General features: G+C 38.0%; 2 protein-coding genes across 2 annotated transcripts in view; one reads left to right on the forward strand and one right to left on the reverse strand.

Moving 5' to 3' along the window:
• Nucleotides 1–961: 961 nt before the first annotated feature.
• spryd4 (SPRY domain containing 4) lies at nt 962–5,467 on the reverse strand. Its single transcript, XM_059332843.1, has 2 exons — nt 5,359–5,467; nt 962–1,662 (listed from the first exon to the last, which is right to left on the reverse strand). Exons 1-2 carry the CDS (start codon nt 5,465–5,467, stop codon nt 1,121–1,123), a joined length of 651 nt encoding a protein of 216 aa, XP_059188826.1. The 3' UTR covers nt 962–1,120.
• Nucleotides 5,468–13,288: 7,821 nt separating this feature from the next.
• Nucleotides 13,289–20,800, forward strand: part of LOC131971407 (acid-sensing ion channel 1A-like) — a 76,786-nt gene continuing 69,274 nt past the window's right edge. Inside the window, exons 1-2 of the mRNA XM_059332840.1 lie at nt 13,289–14,370; nt 20,232–20,427. Coding sequence (XP_059188823.1) covers nt 14,009–14,370; nt 20,232–20,427 — 558 coding nt within the window. The 5' untranslated portion in view covers nt 13,289–14,008. The remainder of the gene's footprint in view (nt 14,371–20,231; nt 20,428–20,800) is intronic.

The raw sequence follows: 20,800 nt of genomic DNA on the forward strand, positions 1-20,800 counted from the left end.
ACTCAGTGAAATGATTCCTCAACATGACTAGTCTATCCCTGTAAATATGTAGCACCCTGCTGTAAATAAATGAGAAAAGCAGTTTCAGTAATGTTATTTTATTAAACAACACACAGTATGAACATGAGACTGAAAAAAGGCTATGGTGATTTCATCTTTGTAACTGTGTTTGATAATACCAGAATACAGTATATAAAAAAAAAAAACACTTGGCAGTCGACGTTTCTCTCAGAAACAACCACACATCCTTTTCACATCAGTTGGTCTGAGAGGTAATACATGAGAAACACACAAAAACAGCGTGTGATGTAAATGCCTGAGGCTTGATAGCTTACACAAAGTATGAACTTGCATTGTTGAGAGTCATTATTATGAACCACTTGGACCATGGAAAATGAACCACCACCTGCAATTAAAGGAACACTCCACCGTTTTTTCATATTAAAACATGTTATTCGGTCAAGTAAGACGAGTTGATACAGACCTCTTGCGTCTCAATGCGTGCACTCAATCGCCCTGGTGCGCGGCGCCACTTGGCTAGCACTTAGCTTAGCCCAGTTCATTCATTAGGACCCAAACAGATGGACAGTTAGAAGCGACCAGTAATATCATCACTCCTGAAAAATCTTCTCCCCTCAGGAGTGATGATATTACTGCGCCGAGTCGAAGTGCTCCCAAGTGCTATTCCGCCATACATTATAGTTATCCTTTTTATCCGCTTAGAAAATCGCCACGTTTTATTTTGTGTCGCCATACTTGGTCGTTTAACTACTCGTGTAGCTGTATTTAAATAGGGAAAACGTGGAGGAGTTTGGTCGCTTCTAACTGTCCATCTGTTTCGATCCTAATGAATGAACTGGGCTAAGCTAAGTGCTAGCCAAGTGGCGCCGCGCGCCAGGGCGATTGAGTGCACGCATTGAGACGCAAGAGGTCTGTATCAACTCGTCTTACTTGACCGAATAACATGTTTTAATATGAAAAAACGGTGGAGTGTTCCTTTAAGCTGTAAATGATTCCTACGTAGATATTGCTTTATTTCCTGCACAGTTGCAATAAATGTAGGCAAACTCAAGCCCACCGCCGACACAATCATCACCATCACATCACAGCCCATCCTGCTTCACTTCAGGCCTTCAGGCTCCTCCAGACCAGAGTGTGTGAGCAGCTCCCCGTCCCAAAGTCCAAACGCAGGGCAGAGGGGAGTCTTGAACTGAGCCCTCATGGTGTGAATGACTGCAGGTTTCTGGATGTCCACTAGCCCCAGAAGGCCTGCGTTGTAGTCGAGCAGGATGCCGATGCGATCTGGCTTGCCGACCAGTGTCACAGGAACTATCTTATTGCTGGTCATGGCAAACCACTTGCGCTGAGTGTAGCCGAACACCCAGGAGGAGCTGTTGGTGCCCACGCAGTCCTCTCTGGACATCTGGGCCTCGGCCACTCCCAGACGAAACTGTTGAGACTTTTTCACCGTCACCTCCCAGTAGTGTCGTCCGCTGCCGATCTTCTCGTCGCCAAACACGACGGCCCAGTCCCGGAAACGCTCCGGGTTGTTTTGCCCGCGGCTGGGGTCCAGACCTAGCATGCGGTAGATGACAGCAGTGTCTTTCTTGAAGAGGTCCAGACTGCTGTGAGCTGTCCGTTCATCAAGCCTGAACTGAAGATCTACAGAGAATAATCCAAAAAAAAAAAAAAAATTATTTTTCATGACGACTTTCGGTTTGATATTTGATTATGGAAGATTTGATGTCTACATTATTAAAGGAACGCTCGGCGCAGTAATATCATCACTCCTGAAAAATCTTCTCCCCCCAGGAGTGATGATATTACTGCGCCGAGTCGAAGTGCTCTCAAGTGCTATTCCGCCATACATTATAGTTCTCCTTTTTATCCGCTTAGAAAAGCGCCACGTTTTATTTTGTGTCGCCATACTTGGTCGTTTAACTACTCGTGTAGCTGTATTTAAATAGGGAAAACGTGGAGGAGTTTGGTCGCTTCTAACTGTCCGTCTGTGTGGATCCTAATGAATGAACTGGGCTAAGCTAAGTGCTAGCCAAGTAGCTCTGCGCGCCAGGGCGATTGAGTGCACGCATTGAGACGCAAGAGGTCTGTATCAACTCGTCTTACTTGACCGAATAACATGTTTTAATATGAAAAAACGGTGGAGTGTTCCTTTAAATCTTGCTCTATGATTGTGCTTATCTGTGTCTATAGAACTGATTTAAATATAATTGATGTACTTAGAGCAGATCAGGTCCCTCATTAAATCATGAAAACCACTGGTTCTCAAACTGGGAGACACAAGAGTTTAATAAACCATTTTTCACAGCAGACTTGTCAAACACTGGTGTGACTAATGACTTTAATTGCTGCATTGGAGGAGTCATCATTACTGTTATTACTTACACCTGTGCTTTTCCTGCTGTGAACATGGTCTATGAATCTGATTCATGTGGGAACAATAAACAAGACTCAGGTTAGCAAGATTTATTGGGCGGTGATTGACATGCAAACATGTCAGTCAAAATGTTCATAATAATTGTCAAGTAAGTGTTAAGTTTAACTCCACAACATAAACATGTAGCTTTTGTTCTTGATAATGTTATTTCAATAAAATCACTTGACTCGTTTTAAAAGAAGTTCCTCTAATAATATAATTAGGCTTATTTAATTTATCTTCTGGATGCAATGAGTTGGCTATTCTTTAACAAAGCATTTTGCTTATTTTGGCAATTTATATTTGTCTACAATCGCGTACCTATTTGCCAAGAAGTTCAAATGTGGTAGGAAATTCACTATACATCCTTTTTCGGACAAGCTGGAAACTTGGAATATTAATATCATGCATGAAATAAAATAATTATTGGGTAAAATAAATATTTACCATTATTGTGGGATTTAACCCTATAAAGCCTGAACCATGAAACAATTGCCAGAAAATTCTATTTATGTTTATTGAACCTGCTAACCAAAAAAACAAACGAAAAAAAATCAATATCAATTTGCATGTATGAATTCTAATTTGCATCATATTTGATACACCGGGTCTTTTCGTGCAACCTTCAAATATTTTTAACCAATTCAACTTTGACTTTCCTTTTAACATTTTTCTCAAACATGCAAAATATTTTTTTTCCAAATAAGACAACATCATACATCTGCTGATATGAAGTTTTCATGCTGCAATGATGGATCCACCAGTGGAACCTGCAAATTATTTGGGCTACATCTGGTGTTTATATATTTTTTTCTTCAACACATGTATACATCAGGTTTTTCAAGAAAAAAAAAAGTCACACTGATGATTTAGAGGTCTCAAAAACTTGTGTATCAAATATGATACACTTGGCTTTATAGGGTTAAGGTTAAAAAGTTGTTTAGGAAGCTATGTAGGGATTACCCATGTTGCAAGTAACTAAAATGTGGGCAATCAATAATACGCATGCTCAATAGCACACATTTGATGCTGCAATATGATTGGCTATTTCCAGAGAACGGTTGCGTCATTACATGTATAACGTTAGTTAGAAAAACGTTTGTACCAGAGACGGTTTGTTCGTTAAAAAATAGTTACTGCGTTCACCATAACCAATTCATCTTATCTTCCGCAACATAAGTTAAAAACCATTGATTTACAGAAAAGTTTGAGACTAAACACCTTCTCATTAGCCGCGATATATTGTTAAAAACCAAACTGGTGGTAGAATTAATCCGTTTTAGCTAAGGTGGAGTGGTTCTCCGGGGAAAAATGGCTACCTGCTAACATTCGCTTTTCCCCTTCGCTTTATTTTGCGTTAATTATTCAGAGGGTCAAAAAAGGTTTGTGGAATCTCTAGCATAAAGGAGTACTAACCATAAGTACAGTTGCACAAAATTGGACAGATAACGTTAACTTAAGTTACCCAAATTAACAGCCGATACATACAAACGGTGGATTTTAATGTTTTGAAAGCATCTTGAGGAGAACAGGTATGTGCCCAGTGGGATTATTACCTGTGTCAAACTGTGAAAAATAGCGCAGTATGCAAAATTGTAAAATTGTGTTTCTTTTCAGGTTTTGCATCAGTGTAAAGTAACTCGCTGTTGTCCTGCTATTTTCCACCTTAGAGAGCAACTGCTCCTACTCTTCTGCATGTTTTATTGAAGACACATCTCGTCACCCTGTTAAAATAATCGCCTAACTCATTTTTTCAAGTTTTGCAGGAAACACAAAAAACTTCACCAAAAGCTTAACATATGACATTTATTGATCATTTCACTCAAAAAGGATGTAACAAAGGATGGCTATTGGCAATTTGGCATTTTTTTGAACATGCCTTTGTGACTTAAGCAAGATATGGTAACACTTTATTTTGAAGGTGTCTACATAAGAGTCACACAAGCCTGTCAAGTATCATGAGCATTAATGTTACTTCAAAGTATCATTAATGTTAATGACACATCCCATGTCATGTTTATGACACGCTCATGTCACTCTTATGTAGACCCCTTAGAGCAGGGGTGGCAAACTTTGGCCCGCAGTGTAATTTTATTTGGCCCGCGAGGTAATACCAAATTATTTTATTATTATTGTAAATTAATGACATTGATGTGTTTTTTATTTGAAATTTGATTTTGCATGTCTGCACTATTTAGTTATATATTGTATGTTTATAAGCGTTGCTGGTTCCATATTTAATGTTAAAGCAAAACATGTTTTGTATATATTAAAAGGTTTATTTGTTCAATGTTGGCCCGCAATTTTATTCAAGTTTTAAATTTTGGCCCATTGTGTATTTGAGTTTGACACCCCTGATTTAGAGTAAAGTGTTACCAATATTAGTGTCAACAATAAAACACTGATAAACTAAACTGATAACTAAACAATCTCCCTCTAGCTCTTCTTTGCTGGGTTCTTATCTGACGCCTATGAATGTGGCAAATTGTCAAAGAAGTGATGATCTTAAAGGGGTAAAATCATGATCTGATCAACTGAGGATGGAGGTGATTTTACCATAGGTGGCAATGAGGAGATGATTTAGGCAAAAAAACCCTATTTTGACAAAAAACGACTTAGGCGTGTGACCACAAAACCATACTAAAGTCTAGTTTAAGACTGTCTAACAAGCGTATCCACTCGAGGGAACTTACTCAACGTTTCCTCTACTTCCTCAACTTTCTGTTTTACCTGAATTATGTGTTAACGGCACCTTTGTTACTCTGCATACAGCTAATTTGCTGAGTTTGTTATGACTGGGAAAAGTCCAGAACAATAACAAACATGAGTCATTAGCTGTCAGTAGCCACTCCTGCTGGGATACTGACCTCTGAGCTGGGAGCTAATAACGCCTTTGTTAAAACTTTTAGGAGACATTCACTCACTGTTCCCCGGTGAGGTAGATATGAAGCGGGTCCAGCGTGTGAGTGACAGGGAGGGGACAGTCCGCCCCGCCAGGCGACAGAGACGGGCTGCGTTAACGGCCATCGCCATGTTTTTACTGCTTCTGCTGCTGCTCACATGCAGCTTTGGTTCTTCGTGGTTACAAATATGCAGCAGTAACGCGCTCTGCTCCCCCTGCAGGCCTGGAGAGGAACAACCAGACCCGCAAGTCCAATCAGACCCATCAGCACCAAGGACAGCAGACAGCCCAGGGCCGGTTCTAGGTTCTAGGCAGCATATACAGTACAGGCCAAAAGTCTCTTTTGATACGAGGCAGCGTGGTCAGATTTCTGTGAGCTCCATTAAATGAAAGGAAATTTCCCAGTGCCACCGATAATGCTGGGTGTTATGTGGGTTGTCTGGCTCACCACTCAGTCACTTGCAGGCCTTTTATTCTTAATGTAGTTTTGAAAAAAAAAAAAAAGGCTACGGCTGGTAATACAGACAAAATGAAATATCACAGAAGTGTAACTGAATACCAAGCTATCAATAACGTGGTGATATCTGGAGCTAAGCTGTTACCATGCAAGAGAACCATTGAGAACCTATCATTAGTCATGATAAGACATGAAAAGTCAATTATGGTTTTCATTCACTGAACAATCTAATACATTTAGAGCATTATATCACTTCATTGTAGTCTAGGCTTTACTCTAAGGCCAGGAAAAGCATGTCAATATTATAATATCATATATACAGTTTATGAAATACGGATGCCAAATAATAAAAATAAATCTTATAGTTGCTTGTAAAGAGTCTCTTATGATATACAGTACAGGCCAAAAGTTTGGACACACCTTCTCATTCAATGTTTTTCCTTTATTTTCATGACTATTGACATTGTAAATTCATCAAAACTATGAATGAACACATGTGGAATTATGTACTTAACAAAAAAAGTGTGAAATAACTGAAAACATGTCTTATATTCTAGTAAGCAAAGGGTGGTTACTTTGAGGAATCTAAAATACAAGACATGTTTTCAGTTATTTCACACTTTTTTTGTTAAGTACATAATTCCATATGTGTTCATTCATAGTTTTGATGCCTTCAGTGAGAATCTACAATGTAAATAGTCATGAAAATAAAGAAAAACGCATTGAATGAGATGGGTGTTTCCAAACTTTTGGCCTGTACTGTATGAAGGGTCAGTCAGAAATGTGAAGGGGGCATCATGTGTACACATCATGCTCCAGGACTTTTTTTCTGTGCTTATAGTAACAATGCTTTCTTCATTGAAAGGGGTCTATGTGTCCAACCCCAACCTATTAGCTAGCAAGGTTATTATAGTTAACGAAAACTAACGAAATAACGAAAACTAGAATTGAAAAAACATTTTCGTTAACTGAAGTAAAAATAAAAAACTAGAGTTTTTAAAAAACGATAACTAACTAAAACTGTATTTTGTGGTTACAAAACTAACTAAAATTATAGTGGAAATGTCCTTAGTTTTCGTTTTTGTCAACTTTTTTCATTCATAATTCAGTGTTTCTATTTGAACATGCAACACATGGTGAATATGTTTACTGAGACTGGGATGTCTACACTAGAACCAAAATTCAAAACAATTTATAACCTTATTGGGGCTGAGATGGATAAACCAAAGGAAAGAAAGGAAACATTTATTATGGCCTCTTTGAATCACGCACCCAGTAAATACCCCATTACAAAAAAACCTAAAACTAACACTAAAACTAATAAAAACTAAACTAAAACTAGAAAACTCACTCTAAAAACTAACTAAAACTAACTGAATTTGAAAACAAAAATTCACAACAAAATTAAAACTAAAACTAATGAAAAATCCAAAACTATTATAACTTGTTAGCTAGTTTCACTTTTCAGTAAGTATTCACTATCCACTAATCCCACTACCCCTCAACCAAACATTATTCAAAGTAACACAACTTAATGCATATTTCTAGTGCCAAAGTTCCAAAAATACCAAATATATCTGTTTTTTTATTTTATTTATAAAAACATGTATAAAATGATCCACCAGAACATCTTGAACTTGGAATGGTGTAGCCTTAAAAAGCATTAAATCTTGGTAGGGCTGCAACTACTAGATTACTAATCTGCAGAACATTATCTTGATAATTGATTTAACATCAGAAAACTTGGGTGGTCCGTTGCGTAGTGGTTTACACAGGCGCCCCATGTATAGAGGCTACAGTCCTCGCTGCGGTGGAGCCGGGTTCGAATCCGGCCTGAGCTCCCTTTATCGCATGTCCTCCCCTCTGTCACCCCCTTTCTGTCTGTCTCTCACTTTCAATAAAGCATGTAAAAATGCCAAAAAAATAATCTAAAAAAAAAAAAAAAGAAGAAAACTGTGAAGTGTGCCTGTCACAATATCTTATGGTCTTGCCTGTTTTGTAAGTCTAAAACTCAGAAATAATAATGATCACATAAGATATAGATAAAGCAGCACATTGTCATAATTTAGAAGCTGGGGTCAGACAAGGTTTTGTTGTTGTTTTCGCTTCAAAAATGATTTAAATGGTAATTGTCTGTCGATTGACCGGTCATTAAAGTGCTAGTAAGCCCTCCCATAGAATATACTGTATGATATTATAGTATGATATAGAATACGATGATTTTAACCACTTTAAAGCTACTTAGTGGGAATTGAAATTGAGAACATTAAATGTTGGAGAGTTACATTGATCAGTCCTCCGAGTAAGATACACATAAAATCCCTAAGAGAAAATATAAACTGAAATAAAAACAACTGAGGAAAGTTATATTAGCATCACATTAGGTCCAGACAGCTTTGTAAGTGTAGTGGCCAGGTGTGTTAGCAGTAAATTCATCAAATTTCACAAAATTCTATATCAATAACCACTAAACAGCGGTAATAAAATCAGAGAGCAGAGGAAATACCAATGAAACAAGCAACTACTTTTACTTTCCTTGACTGAATTCTACTCTTAGTGGCAGGATTAGCAGATTACATCATCTTTCAGGAAATCGTATTTGATATATAAGTAAATTATATGGACTTGCAATATAAAGTTTTAATGTTTCATTTCCCACCGTAAATGCTGTTTTTATAGCTCCCTGCACATGGCCCGAAGTTACGTTTTGGTGAAGAAATGCTCAATCCTTTATTTATTCATTCATTCACATTCAGACATTGATCTTAAAATACCCACCATGTGTATATTTTAACTGTAGAGTCTCTACAGGTTGCTGAAAACCCCCCACGTTCCCAGAATAAATACTAAACCCAGAGTTTTTATTTTAAAAAAAAAATCAAAATCACATAGAGTTGATGTTCGCTATTGGGCTGTAAACAAAAGGAGATGGGGATCCATACTAAGTGCCAGCTTCAAATGAGCAGAATGTGTGTAAGGACAGCTGTTGAATATTTAAAATTCAAACTCATATTTGGATTCAAAAACCAAAAGTATACAGTAAAGCTGTGGAACAGCCTACCTTTCCAGGTCAGAGCTGCACAGTCTGTTGAGCACTTTAAAACATTATTAAAAACCTATTTATTCTCCTTGGCGTTCAGTCCCAGCTAGGCAAGAATCCTTGGCTTTCTTTTTTACCCTTTTATTTGTCTTTTTATCTCTAACACTGTTTTGGATTGAGTTTATATTACTATTTTATTCTATTTTATTTTATTGTTTTTACTGTTTTTAGTATTGAATTGTTTTCATTGTTTTTATTGTTTTTATTTATACCTATTTGTGTATGATTTATTCTATTTTAATAACTGTACAGCACTTTGGTCAACTGAGGTTGTTTTTAAATGTGCTCTATAAATAAACTTTGACTTGACTTGACTTGAAGTATCTTTTGCTCTCTGCAATATTGTGACTATTGTATTCTACAGCAGTGGTGGAGGACGTACGTCTTATTCAGATCATTTACTTAGGTAAAAATACAGAGCTGGAGTAAATTACTTGGTCGTGTGTCTAAATCCATGCACCTTTGGGAAAAGTATGCTTAAGCTTCATAAATATGTCAAATTTAATTCACATCTCTGCATTAGTTATAGCTGTTTTTCAGATGAGAAGTGGTTCTGGGAAATGTGGCAGATGTGGTAGGACTTTTAATGTCACGGATAAGTATCTTTTTTTCATGCTTATGCATTTAATATGGGTGATGCATCTTTCATGACATGTTATAAATATTTTGATATATTAACAAAGCTTGATTCAACTTTGTTGCACAGCCAAATCCATTTTTCACGCCAGTATCCAGCTGGGGACTAAATGTCATTGTTTATTCATGGTCCAGTCAAAACATGACACGTATCATTAAATCTCTTTTGTGGTGGCTGATGATGACTTTGTTTTGGAGAGCATCTGTTTAGACACCATCACTTTGTCGCACTTCTGATAGACATGTAAGGATGGGTTGACCTTTCCCATTCAGAAGTCAGAAGTCAAATTCAAGTTTGAATTTAACCCTCTATGGTACGGTGTTTACCTCAGGCAACATACCCATTTTTGGCCTGTCAAATTTATACAATGCATGTTTTTGAGTGATGCGATACTTTAAAAAAGAGGTAAGAGTATAGGGAACCAATAGCAATGCTTTAATTTGTCACATGACCTCCAGAAGGCCATATAGAAACCCTATTTTGCAGACTTTTCCAAAGGAAACAGCTTTGACATTTTGCATACTGACAAGAAATCACTCAAAATGTAATTTTCTCGCCATTCTCCATCTGGAAAAAATATATTCCTACTGATAGGTGAGTAAACCTTCATTTTTGATAGTTTCATACACTTAGACTGTTCAGACAACCATTTCAATGGGTCGTTGGTTCAATGGTACAATCTTGTCTAGACAACATTCAGACAAGAAACAGGTTTAAAAAGTTCCTTTTATAATGTTTTTAAATTTAAAATGTTATGTATTGTACCCTGTTGAAGCTACTAAATCTTTTACACATGTTTATTAACTAAATTATGTTAAAATGAATTTAAAAAACTTTCTTTTTCACTTAATCACAGTTATGGTACAATGTTACCTATGGGCAACAAACCCCAAAAACTTCAAAAAAGAAAAAGAATTATACAAACGTAACTAGCATCATAATGCGTACCATAGAGGGTTAATCAATTCATAATTGTAAGACAAGTCATGGCATGCACACTAAAACACACAGACACTCAGGCTCTGTGTTCTGACTCTTTTGTTTATAGACATTTCAGGGATGCCATTTTATAGATTTCATTGAGACATTTTATAGACCAAACAATTCATTGAGGAATTGAGAATATCATCAGATTAATTGATGATAAAAAATGATTATCAGTTGCGGTCATAGTATATATTACAAGATAAAATTATAAGTCAGTGGTAGTGATAAGAACCATAGAAGAAAACCCACGAAATAAAAATCAATTGTATGAGGCAGGCTTTGAAGGAGCACAGCACATTCAGGTCTTGTTTTTTTACCCAGGCTTCAACATGCTCTAAAAGAAAACTCAATATATCCCCCACCCCCCCCCCAAAGTAAATATATTTTTTGGTCCAACAGTGTGTTGAATTCTTGGTATTTGAGTTTCATCTTATGTCTTTATCCTGCACAGACTGCATGAAGTGTTGCTCTGTCTCTTATTGTTGGCATGTATTGACACAGTCTGTTTACTCTGAGTTGCCAGATTTGTCTGGGTCCAGCAGTCTCCGTGGCCAGGTAGTGGTCACTCTGTGCGCATTGTGTTAAAGGGATACTCCACCAATTTTACACATTAAATTCATTTTACTTGTCATGACCACAGACTGTATTGTATATAAGAAGTGCATTTAGTGACAGTGACACCACCCATTGGTTTGTGGACTACTGCCATCTTGTTTTTTTGGAGCCAGAAGTGAGTACAGTGGCGGTTCTAGACCAATTTTACTGTGAGGGCCAATGAGGGGCCAGTGTTTAATCAGAGGGGCACATTAGCACATGAAAGAATGGCAAAGATGATATTTAAGCATTCAAAATCTTTGAATGTCTTGAAAAAGACACAAAATGACCAAAAAAGACACAAAATGACCAAAAAAAAAATACACAAAATAACTAAAACAGACACAAAAAAGAAACATAAATGACACCAATGACAAAAAAAGACACAAAATGACCAAAAATGACACAAAATAACTAAAAATGACACAACAACAGACACAAAATTACCAAAAAAAGACACAAATGTCCAAAAAAAGACACAAAATGACTTACAAAGACATGAAAAGGATTCAAAAATGGACAAAATAGCCCCATAAGACTCCAGAGAATTAAACTATTATACAATGTTCACATTCTGGGTTCCTTTTGTGTACAATGAGATATTGTTTGAACAAAAAAAAGGTTAGAATTGTTTCATTGTTCATTGTTATAAATTGATCATTTTATTATTAATTTGACACAGGGGCCACAGCAGGGGCCAAAGGCTTCTTTACAGGGGCAGTGGCCCCTGGAGGCCCCTGTGTAGAACCGCTACTGAGTGAGTATATTTGGACAAAAGGTTGGATATGGCTGAGAACCTGGGGACAATATGCATGCTCAACCATTCAGTGACTGGGTAGCCTCATCCTATAGCATACCCTGCTACTTGATTATCTATTTTATCCTAAATGGGTCCAAAGTTTACAAAATTAAAATCATGCTGTACTAAAGAAGCCTTGAAACCAGTCCTTGAGGCCATAAACTTATTAGGAAAACGGAGGCAATAAAGTGAAAAGTAGGGTAATTTCTTCTGTACAAGATTTCTTTTTTGCAACCAGTGGAGTCGCCCTCTGCTGGCCAATAAAAAGATTGCTGGTTTAAGACACTTATGCATTGCCATCACTTATCAGGCTCAGAGATAACTGTTCATGACAGAGTACTCCTCGGCCTGTTAAAATTCAGATACATGCATCATTGAAATAAATGATAACTACAGTTCATTACACACAGGCAGCACCATTAGGGCTTTGGCTGAAAGATGAGATTAAGTTGCGTATTGGGAAATGTAGGACCTATTGCTTTTTGAGCTTGCCTCATATGAGGGCTAAAAGTCAGGATATGCAGCTTCGATTTGGACCCTTTCTTTCTTTTATTATTTCTCTTGAGACGCCTAACTTTTAGGAATTACGATACTAAATTGCGGCTGTATCCCTTACACGTATTGCTCAATTTTCCTCATCCTGGCCTCTGTTAGATATAAATATAGCATTTGAGTTTATGCCCAGTGGTGTTCTTTTCCTTTTCTTTGGCTATAGTTTGGAATTTTATTTTCTCAGCCTATCTTTCTCCCACTTATGATAAAATATTGAAGAGGGAGGGATGCTTTCCAACAGTCACCACAACAGAAATGGTAGTATGTCATGCCATGCTATGGGTCCCTAAACGCAACTCTCTCTCTCTCTCTCTCTCTCTCTCTCTCAATCTCAATTCAATTCAATTCAATTGGCTTTATTGGCATGACGTAACAATGTATATATTGCCAAAGCAAGCATCAGAAAAAAAGATAACAAGATAAGGAAAGCAATATTTACAATAAATTATTATAATTCTGTTATTCATTTTAAAAGAAAAGAAACACTAATAACAATAATTAAAATAATTTATACAATCTAACTGTCCCAGCAAAAAAAAAGAAGAAAAAATAAAATAAAAAATAAAAACAAAACACAGGCAGAAACATAGACTGCTGCTAATCTACAGCTCTGTGACTGTTCCCCGAGGAGGAGCGGCAGTTTTTCCTCTCTCTCTCTCTCTCTCTCTCTCTCTCTCTCTCTCTCTCTCTCTCTCTCTCTCTCTCTCTCTCTGGGTTGCGGTTTTATGTAGTGAAATCTACAGTAGGCTAACTCACAGGTGAACAGCAGCGCGTCAGTCCACCCTCCTCTCCTCTCCTCTCCTCTCCTCTCCCGTCCACTGCCAGGAAGACACAAACACAAGCTGAGGAAAAGCTCACGACTCACCACCAACCAGAATATCTAACCATCTGACTACTAAACACGTTTTCTGATTTGTGAGTAGAGGAAGTCTCCTGACTTGACCTGAAAATCTGCGGATTTAAAAGGACACGCATAACGCGCAGCAACAGAGGAACTCTTAATATATGAGCTGAAGTGTCAAAAGGATTTCTTTCTCTTTTCGGTGTCCGGGTTTCCTCTCGTTGGCGTGCAGGAATGATGCGTGCTTCACTGGAGTCGAGCAGCGAATTCGCAGGCTGATGAAACACTTTGTCAATCCCTTTTCTTTGCTTTAGTGCAATCTAGTGAGAAAGCTGCAAAACATCACTGTAGAGCAGTGCTGATGGACCTTCGTTTTGACATCTTGGTTGCGCGTGCTTTTCAATCACCCTGTTTTTGCACGCCTGCTTTTGTGAAATGCATCACTTCTGCTCGCAATTCCTGCTCGCCTGACTTTTCCAAAGCGCGGCGGATGCTCAAAATGTTCCTCCATCCGTCTGCATGAGGGATGGCGACTAAACCGCGCCAAGTCCAAGAGTGGTTATCTACACGTTCGCACCTGTTCGCGTGGATAATGACAGTTTACGCCACAGGTGAATGAACATCGGCTCAGTATCTCGTAGCAGCGCGCGTTTTGAAGCTGTTTTCTGACTCTGGCATTCGGATCGAGCTTGTTGCACAGTGACAATGGATCTCAAAGTAGAAGCAGAAGAAATGGACACAAATCAACCTCCACCGATAGAAGTTTTTGCGCACAGCTCGACTCTGCACGGAATCTCTCACATTTTCACATACGAGCGGTTCTGCATCAAACGCTGCCTGTGGGTCGTGTTTTTCTTGGGGTCTCTGACCTTCCTGCTGTTCGTGTGCGTGGACCGCATTCACTTTTATCTCGAGTACCCGCACGTCACCAAACTGGATGAGGTCACGACCCCGATCATGACGTTCCCCGCGGTCACCTTCTGCAACCTGAACGCCTTCCGCTTCAGCCGGGTGACACGCAATGACCTGTACCACGCAGGGGAGCTGCTGGCCCTGCTCAACCAGAGGTCAGTATAGCAACTTGTTAAAAAAAGTGCAAAATGAAGCTCATAATTAATGTTGAAACCTGTTTCTACTGTTTACTCTCTAATATCTGCATTTTATATTCCCTTAATATTAAATCATTTCCTCAGATACGTAGGCTACCACCCTTTCCCCTTGTCATTATAAATACATAAATTAGTTTAATATTTCAAACATCAGTGGTGGAATGTAACTTCATACATTCACTTCAGTAAAAAAAACTTACTACAAACTACAAAGGCACATTTAGGCCTACTATACTTGAGTTTTTCCCATTTTATGCCACTTTATACCAGGAAAATATTGTACTTTTTACACTACCAGATTCATTTGACAGCTATGGTTACTATATTTGCATATTAGGATTTAGACACAAAATCTACCATGTTCTTCACTTCTTCAGTATTGTCAGAAATATAATACACTCACATGGGCCAGTTTTCTACAATTTGCTAGTAGAGTATTTCTATTTTTACTCAAGTGATCCGAATACATCATCCACTTGCAACTATGTCTCACTCATCCAACAAGCGCTAATATTTTCTACCTTGTTGAGTCACTCAGTGCTTGGAGAGCAGGCTTGTCAGGCTTGAATTAACTGAGGCATTATAATCAGAGGACGGCAGCCGTCTTGTCGGTGCAGCTGAGGGCTCTGGATGCTGGAGCTGGCAACAACGTGAAGTGTATGCACAGGAGGGAAATATGCGGGGAATGTGCTTCCTTTGATTGCAAGTGAAATGGCAGATGCTCTGGCTGTGTTTGTCGGTCACAGACATTTATATCCTTAATGTTTCGTCTGTAACTTCAACAGACCTGCAAAAAACTTAACTCCTTTACAATAAATCAGCTTTGTTTCTGAGCTGTTGATTCCAGCTGTTTACCTCTCTGGATGGTTCAAGCCCGTTAAGATCATGCACATGCTTGTCAAAGAATGAGAGGAGACAGAGTAGGGATAGGATTTGAAAACTGGTTAAACATTGCCCAATGCAACAGAATCGTATGACTCTGAGCTTGTCAGTTTAATTTAGTATAAAATATATATAATAATAATAATAATAATAATAATGCATCAGTTTTATATAGTGCTTTTCAAAATACACAAAGACGCTTTACAAAAAAACACAAAGTGAAAAAGAATACAAATGTACAATACATACAGTACATACATACATACATACATACTATAATAGCTGTATAAAGGAATAGTTCAAACATTTTGGGAAATACATTTCTTCACTTTCTGGCGGAGTTGGATGAGAAGATAGATACCACTCTCTAAAGCCAGAAGACACTTAGCTTAGATTAGCTTAGTTTAGCTTAGCACAAAGACCGCCAACAGGGCTCTGGCTAACCCTAACCCTAACCCTAACCAACTAACTATTTAACAATTTGTATCTTGTTTGGTCAACTTGTACCAAAACCAAACAACATTTCAGCATTTGGTTAAAGGTGCAACTATAGGATATGGCAAGCTTTTTTGTTCAAACGAAAGACCATCAACAAAATGTGCCTCCTTTTTTTCTCCACAGAAAACTAATCAAGAATCAGTAAGGGAATCTATAAAGAGTCAGAGCGATAAGCAGAATCAAAAATGACACTAGTATTAAAATGTTGTCGGAGTGGCTGTGAAAGTTGTTTGATAAACATGTTGCTCTCCCCGTGGTGTCGTAATATTGTTTCAAATGTCAACAGAGGCAGCAATAATGAAACTAATCAGCAAGATGGTGTCGTTCGCCACATTTAGTGACCACCGTCTATCATCTGAGTGATCAAGAACATGAAAATGTAAAAGTTAAAATGATGCCAACCTCTGACAAGCTGTCAGTTAAAGAGATCAAGGACAGGGCTCGGCATACAGTGCTGGAGGCCTCTGGTGGGTTTGCTTTTATGAGGATATACAGCCAAGTTCCATCCTAAATCTTTAATGAAGATTCCAGACTGAACGCTAAAATTAGCAATTTTTTCTGTGACGCTGCTGTGACTGATGATCAACACTTGCCATCTGGATTTTTTTTAATGAAAACATCTCCTAATCTCACATTTTCAGGCAGCGGTTCACATGGAAGACTGTTCAAAGTTAGAGACCACGGCGTAAATGGCTCTGAGTTTCCTTCTTCATGTACTCATCTCAACTCTTACACTCTGAAGTAGGTTTAGTGCTCATTATCCTGCCTCCCTTGGCAAGGTAGGGAGGCGATGCAATGGCACACTTAGCTGTTATACCCCCGGCCAGGAATGAAAGTGCTTGTGGCATGAAATCCATTTAAGACTGTTCTCCGCCCACTTCCCATGTTTGGAGTCACTGGTCTGGGAAATGTCTTGTGGCATGATATTTAAGCTGCACACATCCTGAAGTGTCAGCCCTCGCCAATCCCGCCGCCCCGTTCTTATGGGATTTTATCTCATAAGTGTCTTCTTGGCAGGTTTGTCCACTACACAAACAGAGGGGTGCGAGTGCCTCTCCTCAATTACATTCTCTTTCAATCAAACAAAAACACTTCCCGCCTCCGCCATAACAAGGCTTAGTTTCATCTTAATGTCACAAAAATGTCTTAAACTGAATGAGCCTAGTTAACATAGATTTAATGTTTGTTAGAGTGTTAAAAGTCCCTTTGGCCTTGTGAAAATAAAAAACAAAAGATTGCTGTGTCCACTTCCAACCTTTATAAGCAATTAAATACTGACACTGTTAATATACATCATACATTAACAGCTCTTGTTTAATTAAAAAGTGAATCTCATTCTTATTCATGTAATGCATAAAACACCTGGGGTGCAGTAATACTATGTTACACAAAAGATCCATAAAAGACCATAGTCATACAGGAGTGGCAACATTCATATGAGGGAAATTTCATTTGAGGCAGTGGGGAGAAAAAAAAAATCCACACAATCTGCTCTTTGGTGAGTCCATTAAAATGGTGACATTTTTAATAATAGCACAGTGGGAGATCACAGGCAGGGTAGAGGCTGGGTGCATTTACAGCTATTCTGCTCTCTTTTGATACGAGGCAGCGTGGTCAGATTTCTGTGAGCTCCATTAAATGAAAGGAAATTTCCCAGTGCCACCGATAATGCTGGGTGTTATGTGGGTTGTCTGGCTCACCACTCAGTCACTTGCAGGCCTTTTATTCTTAATGTAGTTTTGAAAAAAAAAAAAAAAGGCTACGGCTGGTAATACAGACAAAATGAAATATCACAGAAGTGTAACTGAATACCAAGCTATCAATAACGTGGTGATATCTGGAGCTAAGCTGTTACCATGCAAGAGAACCATTGAGAACCTATCATTAGTCATGATAAGACATGAAAAGTCAATTATGGTTTCCATTCACTGAACAATCTAATACATTTAGAACATTATATCACTTCATTGTAGTCTAGGCTTTACTCTAAGGCCAGGAAAAGCATGTCAATATTATAATATCATATATACAGTTTATGAAATACGGATGCCAAATAATAAAAATAAATCTTATAGTTGCTTGTAAAGAATCTCTTTTGATATACAGTACAGGCCAAAAGTTTGGACACACCTTCTCATTCAATGCGTTTCCTTTATTTTCATGACTATTGACATTGTAAATTCATCAAAACTATTAATGAACACATGCGGAATTATGTACTTAACAAAAAAGTGTGAAATAACTGAAAACATGTCTTATATTCTAGTAAGCAAAGGGTGGTTACTTTGAGGAATCTAAAATACAAGACATGTTTTCAGTTATTTCACACTTTTTTGTTAAGTACATAATTCCATATGTGTTCATTCATAGTTTTGATGCCTTCAGTGAGAATCTACAATGTCAATAGTCATGAAAATAAAGAAAAACGCATTGAATGAGAAGGTGTGTCCAAACTTTTGGCCTGTACTGTACAAACATGACTAATAGTCTATATAGCCATGCATTCTTTGCTAACGTGACAATGCAAACATACAAATACTATTTATCCTTTGGGATAACACAAAAAAAGAGACAAACAAAACCAATAAAGCGGAGTGTCCATACAAAATATTGTCTGAGTGCCAGCAACTTTTTAAAAAGTGTTACAGAAGAGGAAAGAACTCGTGTCCACCTAGAAAAATAGCTGTATCCAACGTCTTTAAATAGGACGCTCTGACTTTTTTCTTTTTACGATGGCTCTGAAGCACTTCTAGTTGAAATCTCTGAACTTTTCAGAAAGACACTGTTATCGTCACTGTCACTCCTTTTTCACAACCTGGCTTATTCTAGCCATGTCTGCCTATCTTTCGCTATATCGTTAGCCTCATAGCATATTTGCCTAAGTCATATTTGAACATTTTCGGAAAACAAGAAAAAACACAATTTTTAATAAGCCCATTGGTATTTTTAATTGATATTGTAACAGTAAGTTCAAATAGAAGTGTGAACAAGTTTGCATAAAAAATTAAACACTTCGATTTCATAACAGATAAAAGTGACTGAGGCAGAATATGCCCTGACTAAGGCAATTTTTCTCTTACATAGAAATAATGTAGTTTGGTTTGTATGTAGCGGCAAAAATGCCTAAGTCAAAGAGATGACTAAGGCAGAAAGTGATTTTGGACTCTAACAAGTGTTTTGATAGGGAGAACATAGGCAATAAGGCAGAAAGATGCAGCAGTGGTAGGAGAGTAAAGTTAGGCAGATATCACAATTTGGCCAAAAAATGACTTAGGCAATTATGCTATGAGGCTCACGATATGATGATATGACACCCTGCCAGAGAAGAACATTAATGGTGGCAGTAGAAGTAAAGTCAAAGCATCATGAAAGTGATTAGAAACATAAATGTTGTGGTAATCAGTCATGAAGATGTTGACATAATTATTAGGGATAAGGGGAAGTCAGGAGAACACCAAAGGATCTCTAGGATTCATTACCTGGAGACCAGGAATGTTTGTGTCAAATTTCATGCCAATCCGTCACATATTTGTTGGGATATTTCTGTCTGGACCAAAGTGTTGGTGTGACGTTGCCATCCATGAAACCACGCTAAACATCTCTAACGATACACAAAAAAACAACATGAAAAAGGACTTCGTATGCTGCATTTTCTTATTTCTTATGTGATTTTGATCAAAGTAAAACATGCCCCAATTCATAGAAATGTGTCTTACTTGTGTTGAAAGATGTGACAAAAATAATGAGCAGAGATGTTATAATGAGAGAATTCAATCATAGTCAAACATGATTCTTCTTAAAAATTCCCTTTCGTGTTGCCATACCTTTTTAATATTTTACTCAGATTCACTTTTAAGTTTCAGAATTCCGATGAAAGTTTCAGTGTTTTCATGGCAAAAACAATCCAATCGACATAAACACAAACAAATTTTTCTCCGAGTTTGAATGCAGTTAAGCGAGACTGGAGTTGAAGTCTGGCCTGAAGCTGCTGCATCAACAATGAATGGATGACTAACTTTATTGGCTCATGCAGCTCTTGTCTGAATTACTATGTACTGTACAATAAAGTGTTACACTCTGGTAGTGCCATCAGTTCAGAGCCAGAAAATGCCACAGAAAACCATCTTGCACATTTTTACTCTCCATTTCCTGTCCTCTGTGATTCATTCTGGACTTTATTATTTTTAGCTTTGGTTGAGAGGAGCAAAAGTTCACAGATAAAGTCTCATAAACCTTCCTGAAGTGTGAAAAAAAATGTTCCAAGGCTGAAATTCACTATATGTGAAGTCTACTTTATCATCAGGCAGTGATTATTCACTGTGAAGACGCTCTGTTCAAGGAAATTCATCCATCCCTACAAACCTACAGGGCATAAAATTTGCACTTGAAGCGTGTGAAATATTCCTTTGACCTCTCTTTATGTCTGTCCGTTTTTTCAGGTACGAAATCAGGGACATACATCTTGTGGAAGAGAGCGTCTTGGAGAGCCTAAAGGTCAAAGCTGATTTTCATAATTTCAAGCCGCGACCCTTCAACATGCGTGAATTCTACGACCGCACAGGCCACGACATCAACGACATGCTGCTCGCCTGCCACTTCCACGGCACCGAGTGCAGAGCGGAAGACTTCAAAGTGGTGAGTCGCCTCCCGGGAAGACTTGATCCCATCACGATTAAAGGATAAGTCTGGTGATTATTGACAAATCCCATTAAATACCGCAGCCAACCAAAGTCAAACTCACTCTTGAATGCTTCAAAGTTTTTGTTAAAGGAAATATGAACTATAATGAGACCGGAGCTACTGTGCACATTATTTCATCAAGACATTTTCCCATCAAGCCTCTGTTTCATTAAGCTGATGTAACAGTTTTAGGGTTAGATAGTTCATATTAATACGCCTCTATATGAACATGCCTGTTATTGAGCCGATGCTTTTGGAAAGTGTCATTTTAATGCATTTTACAGTACTGAATTGGTCACATTTGCCTGTTTGGAGTGGGCCGGTTGCC

The sequence above is a fragment of the Centropristis striata genome, chromosome 5, assembly GCF_030273125.1.
Source record: "Centropristis striata isolate RG_2023a ecotype Rhode Island chromosome 5, C.striata_1.0, whole genome shotgun sequence".
NCBI lineage: Eukaryota > Metazoa > Chordata > Actinopteri > Perciformes > Serranidae > Centropristis > Centropristis striata.